Source organism: Poecile atricapillus, chromosome 17, assembly GCF_030490865.1.
Source record: "Poecile atricapillus isolate bPoeAtr1 chromosome 17, bPoeAtr1.hap1, whole genome shotgun sequence".
Lineage (NCBI taxonomy): Eukaryota > Metazoa > Chordata > Aves > Passeriformes > Paridae > Poecile > Poecile atricapillus.
In genome coordinates, this window is record NC_081265.1 from 1,094,132 (window position 1) to 1,108,959 (window position 14,828).

The following is a 14,828-nucleotide window of genomic DNA, read 5'->3' on the forward strand; positions in this document are numbered from 1 at the left end:
GTGAGAATTATTGCTCAAAGCAAACTCTTTTGCACTTTTTAAAATGTGTTTTTTAAAATGTGTTTTTAAATCCAAACAGGAAGCACCGTTGGCCTTAGAGAATCCTGTTCAGCAGAGAGACCAAGGGTCCTAAAACAGGATCCCACCTGCTCCTCCAGGGCCATTTAACAACACCAGCTCACCAAAGAGAAGGAAAAACTTTATGGAAAAGGGGAGGAGCTGAGGCCAGGGAGCTCCCTTGCCATGGACACAAGAACTGGCAGGAGTTGGGTTGCACAGGAAGCAGAAGGTAAATATGTCTGAATGTCTGTTTATAATATCCTTGGATGGGGTTTCTAATCCCCAGAGACGTTTCAGTGCAGCCAACTCTCGGAATGTTGTGGTTTCTTAAAGGCACAGCTCCCGGGAGGCTGCACACCTCCCTGAGCAGGCAGCTCTGAGGTGTGACCCTGCACAGAAAAAGTTACATGGAAAGAATTCCCACACTTCCCTTTCCTTCCAGTCCTGAAATTTGGGTGAGAGAGGGCTGGGGCTCCACGAGGGAGTCACAGGAACATCTGTCAGGTGAAACCGGTCATTAAAAAGGGATCCCCGGTGTCCGTACCCACCACGAACATGAACACGCTGTAGAAGATGAGAGCCATGGCACTGAAGGACTGAATGGAGGCCATCATGTTCCTCTGGAGGCTCAGGGGAAGGACAATGCACAGGGAGACAGCGAAGAGCAGGACAATCCGAAACGCGCCCGACACCTGCAGAGAGACCGGCATAAACACCTGGAGGACACCCAGCACACCCACCCCATCACCAACCCTGGCGTGGTTCATCTTCCCAGAGTGAAAAGCAACTTTAAACAGTGAAATCCTGTGTCTGGAGGTGTTTGAAGATGCTGCAAGCTCGGTGCTCTGTGGGCTGTGTCTGTGCTGAGCTGAGACAGTCACTGGGTGCCACTGTTGCTCTGCAGTGTGTGACAGGTCCGAGCTGGAAGAACCTGGGGGGTGGCTGGGGGGTTTAAATGCTAATCCAGCACAAGCTATTTAGGTATTTTCATGCAATTAAAGAAAATCTAAATTTACTTGGGGAGACGAGAAATTGAAAGTGTTGAAAACTCCAATCCAGAAAATTAATCAAAGCCTCACACTGGTATTTATTATAGCAGAACACTCTGGAATGCTTGGAAATATTTAATACCTAATTTGGCTGCAGCCTCAACGCATCTTTTTTAACTTCACAGTCCCTTAATCTGAGCTTAGGAGCATCAGGCAGCACAGATAACACTCTACCAAAAATCCTTTTGCTTCCCTGCATGGCCCTTGTGCCGGCTCCGAGGAGCACCTCCTGCCTCTGAGCATCCTGAGCCAGCAGCAGGCTCATCACACGGCTGAGGAGGCAGGAACACAGAGATTTTGGCCACAAAAACAGCCAGGGACAGGACAAAAATCCCTCCTGAACTACAGGGAGGAGAACTCAGGCAGAGGAACTGCCTGTCACTACCCACTGGGGGAGGAATTAAGGCAGGAAGCATTATCTCCCCCAGGAATCTGCTCCAGAATTAATAGGAGACCGAGTTAAAAAGAATTCCTTTGATGAAAATGCCTTATTGGAGTTTTACCCAGCTGATTGTTTGCCATATGTCAGAGCTTCCCAGACTTCCCAGAGCTGCAGGCTCCGTGCACGAGGATCTCTCCGTGAGGGGACCCCACAAAGCCCCCCTGGGACCCCAGGGGTGCTGAGCACACTCCAAGGCAGGAGCTCTGCTGGATCCAGGGAACTCAGTGCAAGGTCTGGGAGCACTGCAGGAGTGATTTATTCACCTGGAATCCAAGCATCTGGGCAAAGAAGTTGGAGCCCAAATCGCCGATGACGACGTAGAAAGCGATGCAAGTGCCCAGCATCAGCCCAATCATGCTGCAAACACAAACAGGGATGGGTTAGGAGGGCCACACTCCCATCCTCAGCGTTGGGAAGAGCAGGACACCCCTTCTGCACTCCATCCCAATAAAACAGCCACCAGAGAACCTCCATCCACACCAAACACTCGGACACGCAGCTCTGCCCACGACACGCGCAGGGGTTTAACTCCTGTTGGGAGCCACGGGGAAAAAACCCAAGGAAAACTAATCTTGGAGATGACAAGAACTCCTTGAACTCCTGGAAAAATTCAAAGGAATCAGCACGAGGCTCTCAGAGCCCCACACCCACAGCAGGACCCTGCCATGAGAGTCTCGATATCCAGCTATCGTTTCTCCACACAATGGACCACACTTTAATGAAAAGATTGTCCATGAACTGCTTCTCCTCCCACTCCTGGACCACTTTCCTTCCCAGTTCCAATTATAGAACATCCCTGTGGCAATTACAGCCTCTGCTTGCATGGACAAGCAACATCTGAGGAATATTCTGTGTATTTTTAGTGCTGTGCAGAAGTTTGCAGCTGGGAAGAGCGAAGGAGCCAGCACCACTGCCGGCCCTGGGCTCAACATGCCTGGAAAAGAATCCCTGCTGGAAAAAGCAGGGCTGTGAGGATTGTGCCAACACCTGACATCCACACTGGGGTCACGGGAGGAGCAGAGATGGAGGCAGGATTCCCCCTCAAGGCATCTCGCAGGGAAGGGAGCACAGAGGGCAGGAGCAAAGCAGATCCCGGGATCCAAGGAAGCAAACGCTCCCTCCCACTAACTCAACAGCAGGGATGTCACCCCTGGAAAGCTGCCACGAGTGACACGGCTGGGATTTCACAGCAGAGCAGGAGAGGAGCTCATCCCCACCTTCTGTGCTCCTGGGAAGCGCTCCCGTCCCCAGGAGCTCTGGGACGGGCGGGATGGAGGTGACACCTGTGAGCTGTGCTCAGGGCATCTCGCTCAGCCTCCTGTGGAATTCCAGGAGGCAGCAGGGGAAGGAAGGAGAGCTCAGAAAAGTTTTCACCAAAGACACCCAAACTGTTCACACTTTGAATCTGCAGCAGATTTACCTTGTTTCCACCAACATTTTTCCTGCTTTTCCATAGGCATGAAATGCTGGCATAAAAGGGGAAAAAAGAGTAGAAGTTAGTCAAAGAAAGGTCCAGAACCGGGCAAGGTCTCAGTTCACAATTAGACACTAACAGTGACACAGGGCAGTGCAGCAGGAACCCACCACTGGTATTTTGGGGTTGTTTCCCTCACCCTCCCACTTTCTTTTTCAGCCTTTCCCTTTGGAAACTGAAAACCACATAAGACAGGAACAGGGATGAGGGAAAGCCAGCAAGCAGGTTCTTTTTTTTCTATTTAGAACCAGAAGTGGTGTGAAGCAGCAGCCACACATGGCAGCCATTAAAGGCAATGGGAGAGAAAATATTCCTGTACAAGATTGTGTGTGGCAAAAGTTAAAGTGGTGAAGAATTCCAATCCAAGTCCCCTTTTTATTTTTATCTTCCCCCTCAAACTGGGCCGCCCGACATTGCTGGCTGGGAGAGCTGAGCTGGTGCCCAGAATGTTCAATCCCATTCCCAGAATACCCAGTGCTCCCAACCCACACCAAAGGGCTGCTGCCAAGGCTTTGCTTTCCCCCCCCCTCCCATCCTTGGGTTGGAGCAAAAAATGCTCAGTAGTCCTCAAATCATTGGGTTTTCTCTTAAAAAGACAATGCCAAGAAAACTTGACTTCTATTTTTAGCTCTTACTGGGCAGAACGGGAATGGGGAGCTCCGGTGCCAAACCCAGACCACAGCGCCCAGATCTGCCAGTGAGGTCCAGCATGAACCCACCACCCTGGAGTCCCCTCTGCCTTCCCTCAAGCACAGCCCAACATTCCCAGCGCCCGCCAGAAAACAAACTCGAGTCCTTTCTGGAAGCTTCTTCTGCTATTTTAAATATTAGCTTCAACTCTTGATTTCCTTGGACTCTACTCGAGCTAAAAATTCAGGAAACGAGATGTTCTCCCACAGAATGAGCAAAAGGCACGGCAGGGACCCACAGCCCGGAGCAGGGATGTGGGGGAGCACCCAAAATAGCTGCTGGATCGGTGACAGGGCAGCGGGACAGCCGCCACCAGGCACTGTGCCCGGGCACGGGGAGCGCTCCGCTCCGGCCTCCGCTGGGAATTCACAACCATGAGGGAAAAGGCAGCAGCCCTGAGGGGGGTCAGGCCCACAGACCAAGGGTCTGGGAGGAGAAAAAGGAGCCAGCAAGAGGAAAACATCCCTCCTGGAGATGGAGCAGTGACAGGCTGAACTCGGGGTGGGGGGAACGGAGGAATGGCGCTGCTGATCCTTCCAGAGCACATTCCAGCCTCTGGATACAGACACAGCCCCGGGTGATGCTGGGACCAGCCCATCTCCCCGGCTGTTTGGAATTGATGTGCAATGAGAACAAGCCACAAACACTGTGGGCAGGTGTCCCTGCCTGGGGACAATGGAAAAATGGCATTCTTTATCTTCTCCAAGAGGTGACAACTGTAAAATAAATGGTACAGTCAAATCCTTGGAATGGGATCTTGGAATGCCTCCAAACTTGCTCAGGACCTGGAGAAGCCTTTTAAACCCAGAGTGGTTCCTGGGACAGAGCTGCCCAGCACATCCCGAGTGCTGCTGGAAGGGGAGGGATTCACTCATCCCCTGGTTGAAATCCACGTGGGAACTGCCTCCCACTTCCCTCCTCACCCACACATCTCCCTGCAGCCCTTCCCCTTCCCGCAGTGGTGACGAGCCAGCCCCAGCCCGGACACCCTTTGTGCCGGAGCCGTCGCTCCCGGTGTTCCTCCGGAAGGCACTGCCTGTCTGCAGGGAATGTGCACAACCTTCCCCGGCGGCTCAGCGCTGCCAAAGCCTCCCAGGAGTGCCCGCAGATGTCCCCGGGCCCAGCCTGTGGGGACAAAGGGGGTCTGTGTGGAGCTGCCCGAGCTGGGAGCATTGGGATGCGGCGTGGGAGCGCTCCCGGCCCGTGGCACCTCTCCCAGGGCACCGGGAGCGGGCACAGGCGCTGCTGCCAGCCCCTGCCTGCCAGGAGGAAGCTGGGAAGCTTTACTGGCCCTCTCTGTCTTCCAGCCCCTTGGCTCCGGGGCGTGCAGAGGATCCCTTCTTCCCGGGACACGCTCCAAGGTGGAGGGGACTCTGTGTCCTCCGGGAAGCAGCACACAAAGGCTCTTGTGAGGGGCAGGGAGCAGCGGCAGCTGGGCCGGGCGCTCCCCCTTCCCTCTGGCACCAAAACAACCTCCCAGACCACGCAGCTTCTCCATCTTTCCCGTTTCTAGCAGATACAAGTCGGCAGAAGCCGGGATGTGCTTCCTGGGAGGAGCAAACCCATCTGTCAGCAGCTGCTGGGAGCCCTGGTGCCGGGGCAGCACCAACCAGCTCCCTGCTCCCACAGAAAAGTAAGGCAGAAGAAGGAAAAGGCGACTTTTTCTGCTGCTTCATATGCCAACAGCAAGGACTGGAACCCAAACACCTCCTCCTGCTCCCCGAGTCAGTCAGAATCCCAAGAGAGGCCACGAGCAGAGGCCAATCCCGGCGCCAGCGCTGAGCTCTGAGGGCGGCCAGGCTATGCCAAAACCCACCCAGGGATCTTCCAGATGTTTTTATTTTCTCAGCCCTGTGGAACCTCGCTCTGTTTCCTCTCTGCTGAGCCATAAAAGAGCTCCCAGCTCGGATCCAGGCAGCCCAGCTCCATGCCAGGCTGGCAGGACCCGCTGTCCTTGCAGCGCTGGGTGCGGAACTCGTGCCCAGACCCACAATTAATTCATCCCAGACCCACAATTCATCCCAGATGGCTCCTGGGAGCTGGGGTTTGGATCATCTCCTCCCCTGCCCCACAGAGTGAAAACCACTCAGCACCCATTAAGAGGGCTGTGGGGAGCAGGATCCAACCCCAGCACTGCCCAGGGGAGAGGCAGAACACGAGAAACTGGGAACTGCAGCAGGAAAACATTTGTTGTTCCAACAGCACCAGCGAGGAAATGTGACCAGAGAGGTGATGGAGCTGCCAGGAGAGCGGCAGGGCTGGGAAGCAGCCCCAGAGCTGGGATCTCACCGAGGCCGGGGTAGGTCCTGCGCTTGCTGAGGTTGGCCGACTTCACCAGGAACATGCAGGACTGGTGAGTCATCCACGAGCAGAAGATGAGCAGCACGGCTCCCAGGAGGATCCCACACTGCAACGGAGCAGAGCGGGGAGAGAGCAGCAGGAGATGGGGGTCAGCCCAGTCAGCACCCTCAGCTTTCCCCACCATGTTCCAGCCACGCTTTTCCCTCTTCCAGGAAGTTCTGTCCCACTCCACAGCACTCTCTCCAGGGCACAAGGACACGTGGAACGCACGCCTGCGTCCCACAGCTCCCAGCTGCACCAGTCCCAGCACCGAGGAGTGAACTGGGAGCAGCTCCTGGAGCAGAATTCCCACCCTGGCTCATCCATCCACAGCTCCCAGTGGGCTCAGGGGAGCACAGACAGAGCCCGAGGTGCCACCTCTGCTGTAAAGTTATTTATCAACAAACATCTGGTGGCACAAACTCCTCACCCAGCCCCTGCCCGGCTGCTCACAGGGCTCCGAGCAGGTGACTTGGAACAGCTCCAGGGAAAGCTGCGGGGGCACAGCGGGCTCGGAAAAGCCTCCAAGCCAACTCACGTCTATCATATGGCTAAATACTTTAATTTTTCCCTTCTCCTTACAAGACAGGCAGAACCGATCAGCTGGAGACCCCGGGACAGGGAAACACCCAGAGCTCGGTGCAGAAGTTTTGAGCTGGACTGAGAAAAACGCGGTGTTTGGAACACGAGGTGTCCCATCTGGGTCTCAAGCGTTCCCTTTGCTGACTTTCCTTTCCAGCCAGGGAACCACCCCGCAGATTCGGGCCGGAGGGGCAGAGGCGGCCTCTGTCCGCCTTCCCCGGGCAAGGAGCAGCTCCCGGGGCCTGGGGCTGCCGAGGCACGGACCGACACCCCCGGGGGACACGGGCAGGACCCCGCCCGGACACAGCGCCCGGCCCCTCACCTGTCGGAAGCAGAAGGGCACGGTGAGCACGCTCACCCCCACGATGCTGTTCACCACGTTCATGATCAGGCCCCAGTTGGAACCCGCCGCCGCCGCCGCCGCCATGGCCCGCGGCGGAGGATCCCCGCGGCGGGGGACGCGGTTTGTGGCCGCTCCCCGAGCTCCACGGCCGGCTCGGAGCGCCCGGTGCTCCCGGTCCCGCTCAGCCGGCCGTGCCCGCCATGGCCCCACCGGGCCCGCCCCGACCCGGCACCGGCCACAGCGGCACTTCCGGCTTCCGGTGCCCAAGGAAGTGATGTCACCGAGCGGGGACGCTCCTGCCGCCTTGGCGGCCTGGACTCGCTGGTTCTGGGGGGTAAAGGGGGGTCCCCATGGTCGGGGGCACCCCCGGAGAGCGGAGCGCGGCCAGGGAGATGCGGGAATGCACGAGGACGCACATCCGTGCACATTCTTGCGTGGAAAGGCACGGAGGAGGGTGTGCGTGTGCCTTTACATATGTGTGTGCATATACATGCGCGACCACCCACCCCGGCGGGGGTCCCCGGCGTGATGGGGACCCCTGAAAGGCCCCTCGAGGGCAACACATCCCCCCCAGCATCCCGTCCCGCCTGCACATCTGGGCACGCATCCAGCTGTACACGCACATCTGCTCCCCATCCCGACCGGAGCCATCCCCAGCTCTGCCGCGGACGTGCCCCGCACATCCCTCAGGATAAGGGAAAAACGAGGAAAGATGCGGGGGGGGCTCGGGAAGGGTCCCCCGAGGCCAGGCGTGGCGGCAGCTCCGAGTGGCACACGCCAAGGGCACGTTCCCGTCGGAACGGAACGCGGCGCTCGTATAATTTGCAGCAATTGCGATGGGAAACCGCAGGAATTCGCTCTACAAAAGGTTTGCAGGGAGGTGAACAGGAGCTCTAATTCCCTCCAGGTGCCGGCCGGGATCGGGAGCTCCAGCTGCGTTTTCCTGGCTCCCGTGCCGGAGCGGTGGCTGTGTCCGTGTGTGTCCTCGGGGTGGGATGAGGGATCCCCTCGGGAATGTCACCCATGGTCAGAAAAATGCTTCTGGTGGGGTCTCCATGTCCGAGTGGGAGCTGGGAGCTTGGGAAATGTGCAGAGCCAGCCAGGACACAGGATGGGGACACCAGGGGAGCTGCCCCAGCTCTGCCACCCTCCTGTGCCACAGCCCCGGGCTCGTCCGTGCCCATCCCCAGGGAATGGGGTTTTCTGCATTCCTCGGGTACCATCAGCAGCTCCGAGCATCCCAAATTCTGCCTCGAGCGGGAGCCAGGGCAGTTTCCCATCACAAACCTGCCGAGAGCAAGGAGAATTCTCTGGAAAGCCACAACCACCCTGAAGGGCCGGGCAGCAGCACGAGGGAGCCCCGACCCTGCTTGGGGGACACTGGGGCTGGCAAAGGACCCTGCTGGCTTTGGGAACCAGAGCAGCGTTCCCACGGCAGGATCCACCGGGAATCCCAGGTCGCTCAGAGCCCTTCCCAGCCCTGCCCCATGGCCCAGATTCCTCCCGCCGGATTTGGAGCCACGGAGAACAACCAGCCCCGGAGGATGCCGGAGCCACAATTACTGTAATTAGAAATGGGGGCTCAGGGCTGGCTGATCCCACAGGGATCCTGTGCTGCTTTATGGAAGTACAAATCGCTGGGGATGTCCAGAGGCCGCTGCTGTGTCCGATGCTGCTCCGCAGGGACGTGCACACGTGTGCTGGCACACTCTGAGCTGAGCTGAGCCAGATTCCCAGCTCCCACGGGTGATGCTGTCCCAGGAAAACAGCCGGCTCCATCTTCGTTCCCACCCTGAACTGCTGTTCAGGAATTCGCCTCAGTGGCAGCTCCGTTCCCATGAACCTGCCAGGGCACGGGGATGCTCTTCCATGGAACCATGGCTGCATCCCTGCCCTCCCTTCTTGGGGGACACAGTGCAGGGTCCACGGGGAATGGGAAAGAATGGAAACCCCCTCTCCAGACCTGGGGCAAGCCCACCCACACCCCACCCCATGTTCCCCCTTCAGCAGGGACCAGCACCCAGCGCCCAGGGCCAGCCAGCTCCCGACAGCTGGTTCCAGTGACAGATGCCTGGCAGATCCCAGGAACCACCCGGCAGGGATTGAAAAACATAAATTAAAACAAATTGCAGTTTTATATTGCAAATAAGGGCAGTTTGATGGGTTTTATTGCAGAACAACCATTAATGAAGTGCAGTTTCAGGCACCTTAATTGCTCAGGGACCAAAGTTCAGTCCATATCTCCAGCACGAGCTGGGAGCTGCTGCGTGTCCCGCGAGGGCCTGGCAGGCTGGGAACGGGATCGGGAATGAATTTATGGGCACGATGAGGATGGAGGCAAGGAGCCGAACCCATCTAGGGGGTTAAAGCAGAGTGGGACAGACAGCACAGCCTGTGCTGGAGGAGGCGAGAGGCCGTGATGTCCCCGCCATCGTGCCACCCCAGTGTCAGCCGTGGGGCCCCACAGTGGGTACTCATCACGGGATGGATTTTTGGATGGGGGTTCCCAAACATTTGGGACTCTGGTGCTGTCCCAGGGGCTGGGCAGGAGCGATGCAGAGCCAAGGCCGTGGGAGGCCCCGGGAAGCCCCCTTCGCCCCCCAGAACCAAGCACGCGTAGGCAAGGCACAGAGGGGAGTGCAAGGACAGTACCGGGGATACAACCACGGGGGATCCACGCTCAGCCACGCACCCTCAGGACACGATCGCGCCCGCCCCACGCGAGCCCCGGCACCGTCCCACCCGCGAGTGGACACGCTCCCCACCCGCATGTACCCACGCCTAGCCCGGGCACCGAGCTGTACCGAGGCGTTCCGAGCCACACGGTGCCTTACCGGACCTTACCGAGCCGCGCGGAGCTTTACCGGACCTTACCGAGCCGCACGGGTCCGGTGCGCTGCCCCCGCGCGCGCCCATTCATTCACACCCGCGCCGTGGGAACGAGGCGCGCGCGCCGCGGGCGGGAAGCGCAGCCCCGCGCTGGCCCCGCCCCTCCCGCCGCTCATGAATGAGCGCGCCCCGCCCATATCCATATAAGGAAACCCGGCGCAGCTCGGGGGGCGGGGCCTGGCACGGCCGCCCCGCCCCTTCGCTCCGCCAATCAGAGCGGCGCGCCGGGCCCCCCGCCGGGCTCCGGCCTTTGTTTGTGGAGGGTTTCGGGGCCAATGGGAGCGCGGGACGGGGGGCGCTGGGCCAATGGGAGCGCGGGACGGGGGGCGCTGGGCCAATGGGGGCGCGGGACGGGGGGCGCTGGGCCAATGGGGGCGCGGGGGGGGCGCGGGGCGGAGCGCGGGGCACGGCCCGGCCCGGCCACGTGCGCGCGGAGCCGCCTCCGCGGGGACCGGGGACAGCGAGGGGACCGGGGGGACCCCGGCGCGGCCGTGCGGAGCCCCGTGCCAGCGGGCTGTGTCCCCAGCAGTGCCAAGGACACGTTCCTGTCCGTACGCTGCCAGTGCCGGATCCCGGTTCGGCACCTTCCTGCTCCGGTAGACGCCGGGGAACCACGGCGGAGCGGCCCCAGCCTCGGCTGCAAACCTCGGGCGCTGTCCGGGGTGTGGTTCGGGGCTGGCCCTGACAGCGCGAGGTGGCAGCAGGGTTATTTTGTACTTGGATGCCCGTGGTCCTACTCCCCCGTTATTGCCGGGATTGGGGTGGGGGGCGCCGTCCTGGGGGTTCTGAGCGGCAAATCCCGACTGCTGCGGCCCCCATGCCAAGGGAGCGGCACCACGCGTGGAACGGCAGCGCTGGGACACCGTGGAGATCTGTGCACCGGGACAGGGCTGTGCCCAACGCCCAAGGGGGCCGCACCGGGCAGGAGCTTCCCAAGGAGTCCCGGAATTCCCATCCTGTGCCTGGGCTGTGTCCGGGATCTGCTGTCCCTTCCTTGGCTGTGACAAATACCCCGGTTCCCAGCCAGCCCCGTGCCCGTGCCACACTCCTGGCAAAGCCGGGCCGCTCCCAGCCCAGCGGCAGGAGGATGAGCTCTGCTGGAAAGGTGAAGGTCACGGTCGTTCTCTCTGTCACAGGCATCTCCCAGCTCCATGTTTGTCCGTTCCCGTCCCTCCAGCGCTCCAGGACCCCATCACAGCACAGCTCAGTGTCACACTGGCCATGGCACTGACATTCCCGAGCGGGAGCCGTGGTGGTGGCTGCCCATGGCCAGGCCAGGGGGTGTTGGTTTGCTCCTCATCCCCCTCCCCGTGTCTCCCATCACCAGCCCCCAGCTCTGGCTCCGTCCCCCCATCCAGCCAGGCCTGGCGAAGCACGGCAGCAGCACCGAGCACCCGGCCCGGGGCACAGTCCCGGTGTCAGCTGATGGCCGGGACAGCGGCCAGCCCGGCCCGGCCCCGCCGCGCTCTCCGGCAGGCGGGGAAGCACCGGCGCATCTCCCGGGGCCCGGGGAGAGAACAAAGGAGGGCAGCTGAAGCGGAGGGAGCGGCGCTGCCGGATGCGCTGCAGCGCGGATAATCCGCCCCGGCGCAGCCTCGGGAGCACCGGCAGCTCCGGCTGCGGGCAGCGCCCGCTCGCTGCGAGCCGTGAGGGCTGGCCGGGCTGGGGACGGGGCTCATCCCGGCTCCCCACGGAGCCCCAGCCCGGATCCTCACCCGTGCCCCTCGTTCCATCCCGCCCCGCGGCCGCGCTCACCCTGGCTAATGCCGCGCCATAAAGGAACCGACTTACATTAACGACTTTTGTCACCAAAGTCATTAACATAATAGGGCTTCCACATCAAAATTGAATATTAATGCTCCGCCGGCTGCGGAGGGAGGCGGATAATTGCTCTAATACATTTTCCAGTCGGATTTTCGCATCGCGGCAGCAATTGCATTAGCAAACCCGATTATTCCCACGGCCGGTACAATGGGATGGTTAATGGGAGTTAAGTTCCTGCCTTTTTCCTCGGACCCCCGAGCGGCTGCGGCTCGGTGCCCCCCGCTGTCCCCACCCGCGAGGTCCCCGAGCGGTGCGGAGCCACCTCGTCCCTCCGCGCCGGCAAACACAACCCTTGGACACGGACGGCCTTGAGACGAGCCGGGAACACCGAGGCCAGCTGGAAACCCGCCTGTCCCCGGAGCCGTGCCGAGCCGTGCCCAGCCCTGGGATGAGCCGTGAAGGACAGCGGAGGGGACACGCCAGCCCGGGGGTCCCACCACAGCCGTGCTGGGGATCCAGGGGTTATTCCCAGCTCCTGCCCCAGCAGTGTCAGAGGACTCCCCCCTCCCAGCCTCTTTTCCCTTCTGAGGGGGTTCAGCAGCTCCCAGGAGGAAACAGCTGAGGAGGGGGGAAACTGCCAGGGTTGCAGCCTCCCTGCTGCACCCCCAAACATGTCCCCTGTGCAGGGACAGGCCGTGTCCTCTGCCACCACACCCCATCCTCGGGGTCCCCTCTCGCTCCCCCAAGGGGGACACCGTGCTCAGGGGGCTCTGTGGTGGCCCAGCCCCAGCTGAGGGGGGGGACAGGCACCGTGAGAGCGGCAGCAGCAGTGGACAAAGGCAGCTGCAGGGCTGGGGGAATGGATGTGGGGGGATCCTCATTAAATTGACTTTAATTGTGCTCATTTGGCCTCACTTCATTGATCAAACCTCACACAGCAGTTATCCCCACGGGGCGGGGGGACTGCCCACAGGGTTTAGACACCCACAGTGGGGGTCTGTCTGCCCACTGGGGGCTGCCCAGAGGGAAGCCACCCACGGGAGGGGTCTGCCCATGGGGAGGGGTCCTGCCCACAGGGCTGCCAACTCATGAGGGGCGGGGGTTACCCACAGCAGGGGCTTGCCCAGGTTTGATGTTTACCCTCTGGAGATCTGCCCACTGTGCCCAGGGACACAGCCCTGGTGCTCCACAAGCCCTGGACTCAACCCCTTCCCACCCAGCACCAGGGGTTCCCCCGGCCCCTTCCCACTGCCACTCCCGCCAGCGTCACTGCGGGAAGGAAGAGCCTGAGAGCCGCTTTCCGTGAGGTTTTTTTGGTTTTCTTTTTCAGTCAGGAAACTCTTTCCCAGCACTCCCAGACCACCGGTGGCTGCACACCGTGATCTGCACCGCGCTCCCGTTCGGCAGCGATTCCACTGGCGCTGGGATAATCCATAAGGGCCCTTCCTTCCCCGGCCTTTCCCACGTGGAGTGGGATCCCACGGGCCTTCGCACGGCAGCCCTGGAGGAGGATGCGGCGGCTGGGTGTGCGGTGCCACCCCGTGTCCTTGCGTGTCCGTGTGTCCCCCGCCGTGTCCCCAAGCGTGGCTCCGTGCCGCAGCCGCACGTCCCGCTGCAGCAGCGCCTGTTCCCGGCTGTCCTTGTCCGTCTGTCCCCGTGCCGTGTCCGTGTGTCCCGGTGCGCGGCTCTGTCCGTGCGGTGCCGGAGGGTCCCGGCAGCCCCCGGCCGCTCCCTCCTAACTCGATTGCTGTCCCGCGTAATGAATCGCCCGCCGTAATCTAATCGTGGTTACGAGCGATTGGATTTATTTCAGCGTTTTCAATCAATTACACCCTTTTATTGCCAAAAAAAAAGGGGAAAAAAAAAAAAACCCAAAACACCGGCAGGGACCCCGGTGGCAGCCGCTGCCGGGCCTCTGCTCCCGGTACCCCCCGGTGCTGCTCCCGCTCCCGTTCCCTCTGTGTGGTCCCCGGTACCCTGGCCCTGTGCAGCCCCCTGACATCACACAGCCCCTCAGTTGGCTCTGTCCCCTCCCACGTCGCCCCCTCCCCACATTGCACAGCCCCCCAACACTGCACAACCCCACACACTGCTCTGCACGGCCCCCCGACATTTCACTGCACATCCCCCAACACTTATGCCCCCACCTCGCAGAGCCCCCAACCATTCCAAAACCCCCCCACTGCAGCCCCCCAACACCGCACACCCCCACCCTGCTCTGCAAGACCCCCCATCACTGCAGCCCCCCAACACCGCACACCCCCACCCTGCTCTACAAGACCCCCATCACTGCAGCCCCCCAACACCGCACACCCCCACCCTGCTCTACAAGACCCCCATCACTGCAGCCCCCCAACACCGCACATCCCCACCCTGCTCTGCAAGACCCCCATCACTGCAGCCCCCCAACACCGCACATCCCCACCCTGCTCTGCAGAGCCCCCACACACTGCACAGCCCCCCAACACCGCACACACCCATCCTGTTCTACAAGACTCCCCTCATTGCAGAGCCCCTCCACACTGCAGCCCCCCATTCCAGAGCCCCCCTCGCTCTGCACGGCCCCCCATTACTGCACCCCCCCACACTGCACAGCCCCCCAGTTACCCCTTCCTGCACACTCCCCGCCCCGCAGGGCCCCCAGGCACGGCATCCCCCCGCTCCCCGGCAGGCCCCCCGGCCGGTCCCGGACCTGCGGCGGGCGCTGCCCGCGGCCCGTTCCCCTCTCGCCGCTCTTTGATCCCGCTCGCTCCGGCCCGGGGCGCTCCGGGGTGTGCGCGGGGGGGGCCTCGAAACCGCCCCCGCCGCGCGTGTCCCCCCCCCGGGGGGGCGCCTTGAAACCGCCCGCGGCGCCGGCCAATCAGCGCCTTGTTTACACTGCGTGATTGACAGCGCTCTGGCGCGGCGCCAGCCAATCAGCGCGCGGGGGGGGCCCGGCGCGCTGCGGCGGGGGGTGCGCAGAAATGCAATCCCCCCCCAGCCCTCCGCCCGGAGCGCGCGCTGCGCCTGCGCGCCGCTCCCTCCTCCCCATTCATCCGCCGGGCTTGAATTAGGCGCCGCCGTTCCGCGCCGCTCGCCGCGCGCTGATTGGCAGGAGCGCTGGCGGGCCGCCAGCCAATCGGCAGCGGCGCTCGCTTGACGCGCGGCGCGCGCGCCGGAGGAAGAATGGAGCCGGGCGGAGTGGGGAGGGGGGGG

General features: G+C 61.5%; 2 protein-coding genes across 5 annotated transcripts in view; both read right to left on the bottom strand.

The window, feature by feature from the left end:
* Positions 1-7,234, bottom strand: part of SLC38A10 (solute carrier family 38 member 10) — a 30,600-nt gene extending 23,366 nt beyond the window's left edge. For all 4 annotated transcript variants that reach the window (XR_009279009.1, XM_058852034.1, XM_058852035.1 and 1 more), the window contains exons 1-5: positions 6,960-7,234; positions 6,005-6,122; positions 2,972-3,017; positions 1,815-1,908; positions 609-752 (exon numbers count right to left, since the gene is read on the bottom strand). Coding sequence is in view for 3 of the 4 variants with exons in the window: in XM_058852034.1 (XP_058708017.1) it covers positions 609-752; positions 1,815-1,908; positions 2,972-3,017; positions 6,005-6,122; positions 6,960-7,064 (507 nt within the window). In the remaining variant the exon portion in view is untranslated. The remainder of the gene's footprint in view (positions 1-608; positions 753-1,814; positions 1,909-2,971; positions 3,018-6,004; positions 6,123-6,959) is intronic.
* A 5,457-nt stretch (positions 7,235-12,691) lies between these two features.
* Positions 12,692-14,668, bottom strand: LOC131585968 (spidroin-2-like). The gene is made up of 3 exons (XM_058852661.1): positions 14,615-14,668; positions 14,326-14,466; positions 12,692-13,411 (listed from the first exon to the last, which is right to left on the bottom strand). Exons 1-3 carry the CDS (start codon positions 14,666-14,668, stop codon positions 12,770-12,772), a joined length of 837 nt encoding a protein of 278 aa, XP_058708644.1. The 3' UTR covers positions 12,692-12,769.
* Between the last annotated feature and the right edge of the window lie 160 nt (positions 14,669-14,828).

Bases quoted from the DNA above. Each gene is read 5' to 3' on its own strand.
- LOC131585968 (XM_058852661.1), bottom strand. From the start codon at position 14,668: ATGAATGGGGAGGAGGGAGCGGCGCGCAGGCGCAGCGCGCGCTCCGGG. The intron at 14,467-14,614 runs GCTGGGGGGGGA...GGCGGTTTCAAG, and splicing joins GCGCGCGCTCCGGGCGGAGG to GCGCCCCCCCGGGGGGGGGA. The intron at 13,412-14,325 runs GTCCGGGACCGG...AACCACGATTAG, and splicing joins GCGGGCAGCGCCCGCCGCAG to ATTACGGCGGGCGATTCATT.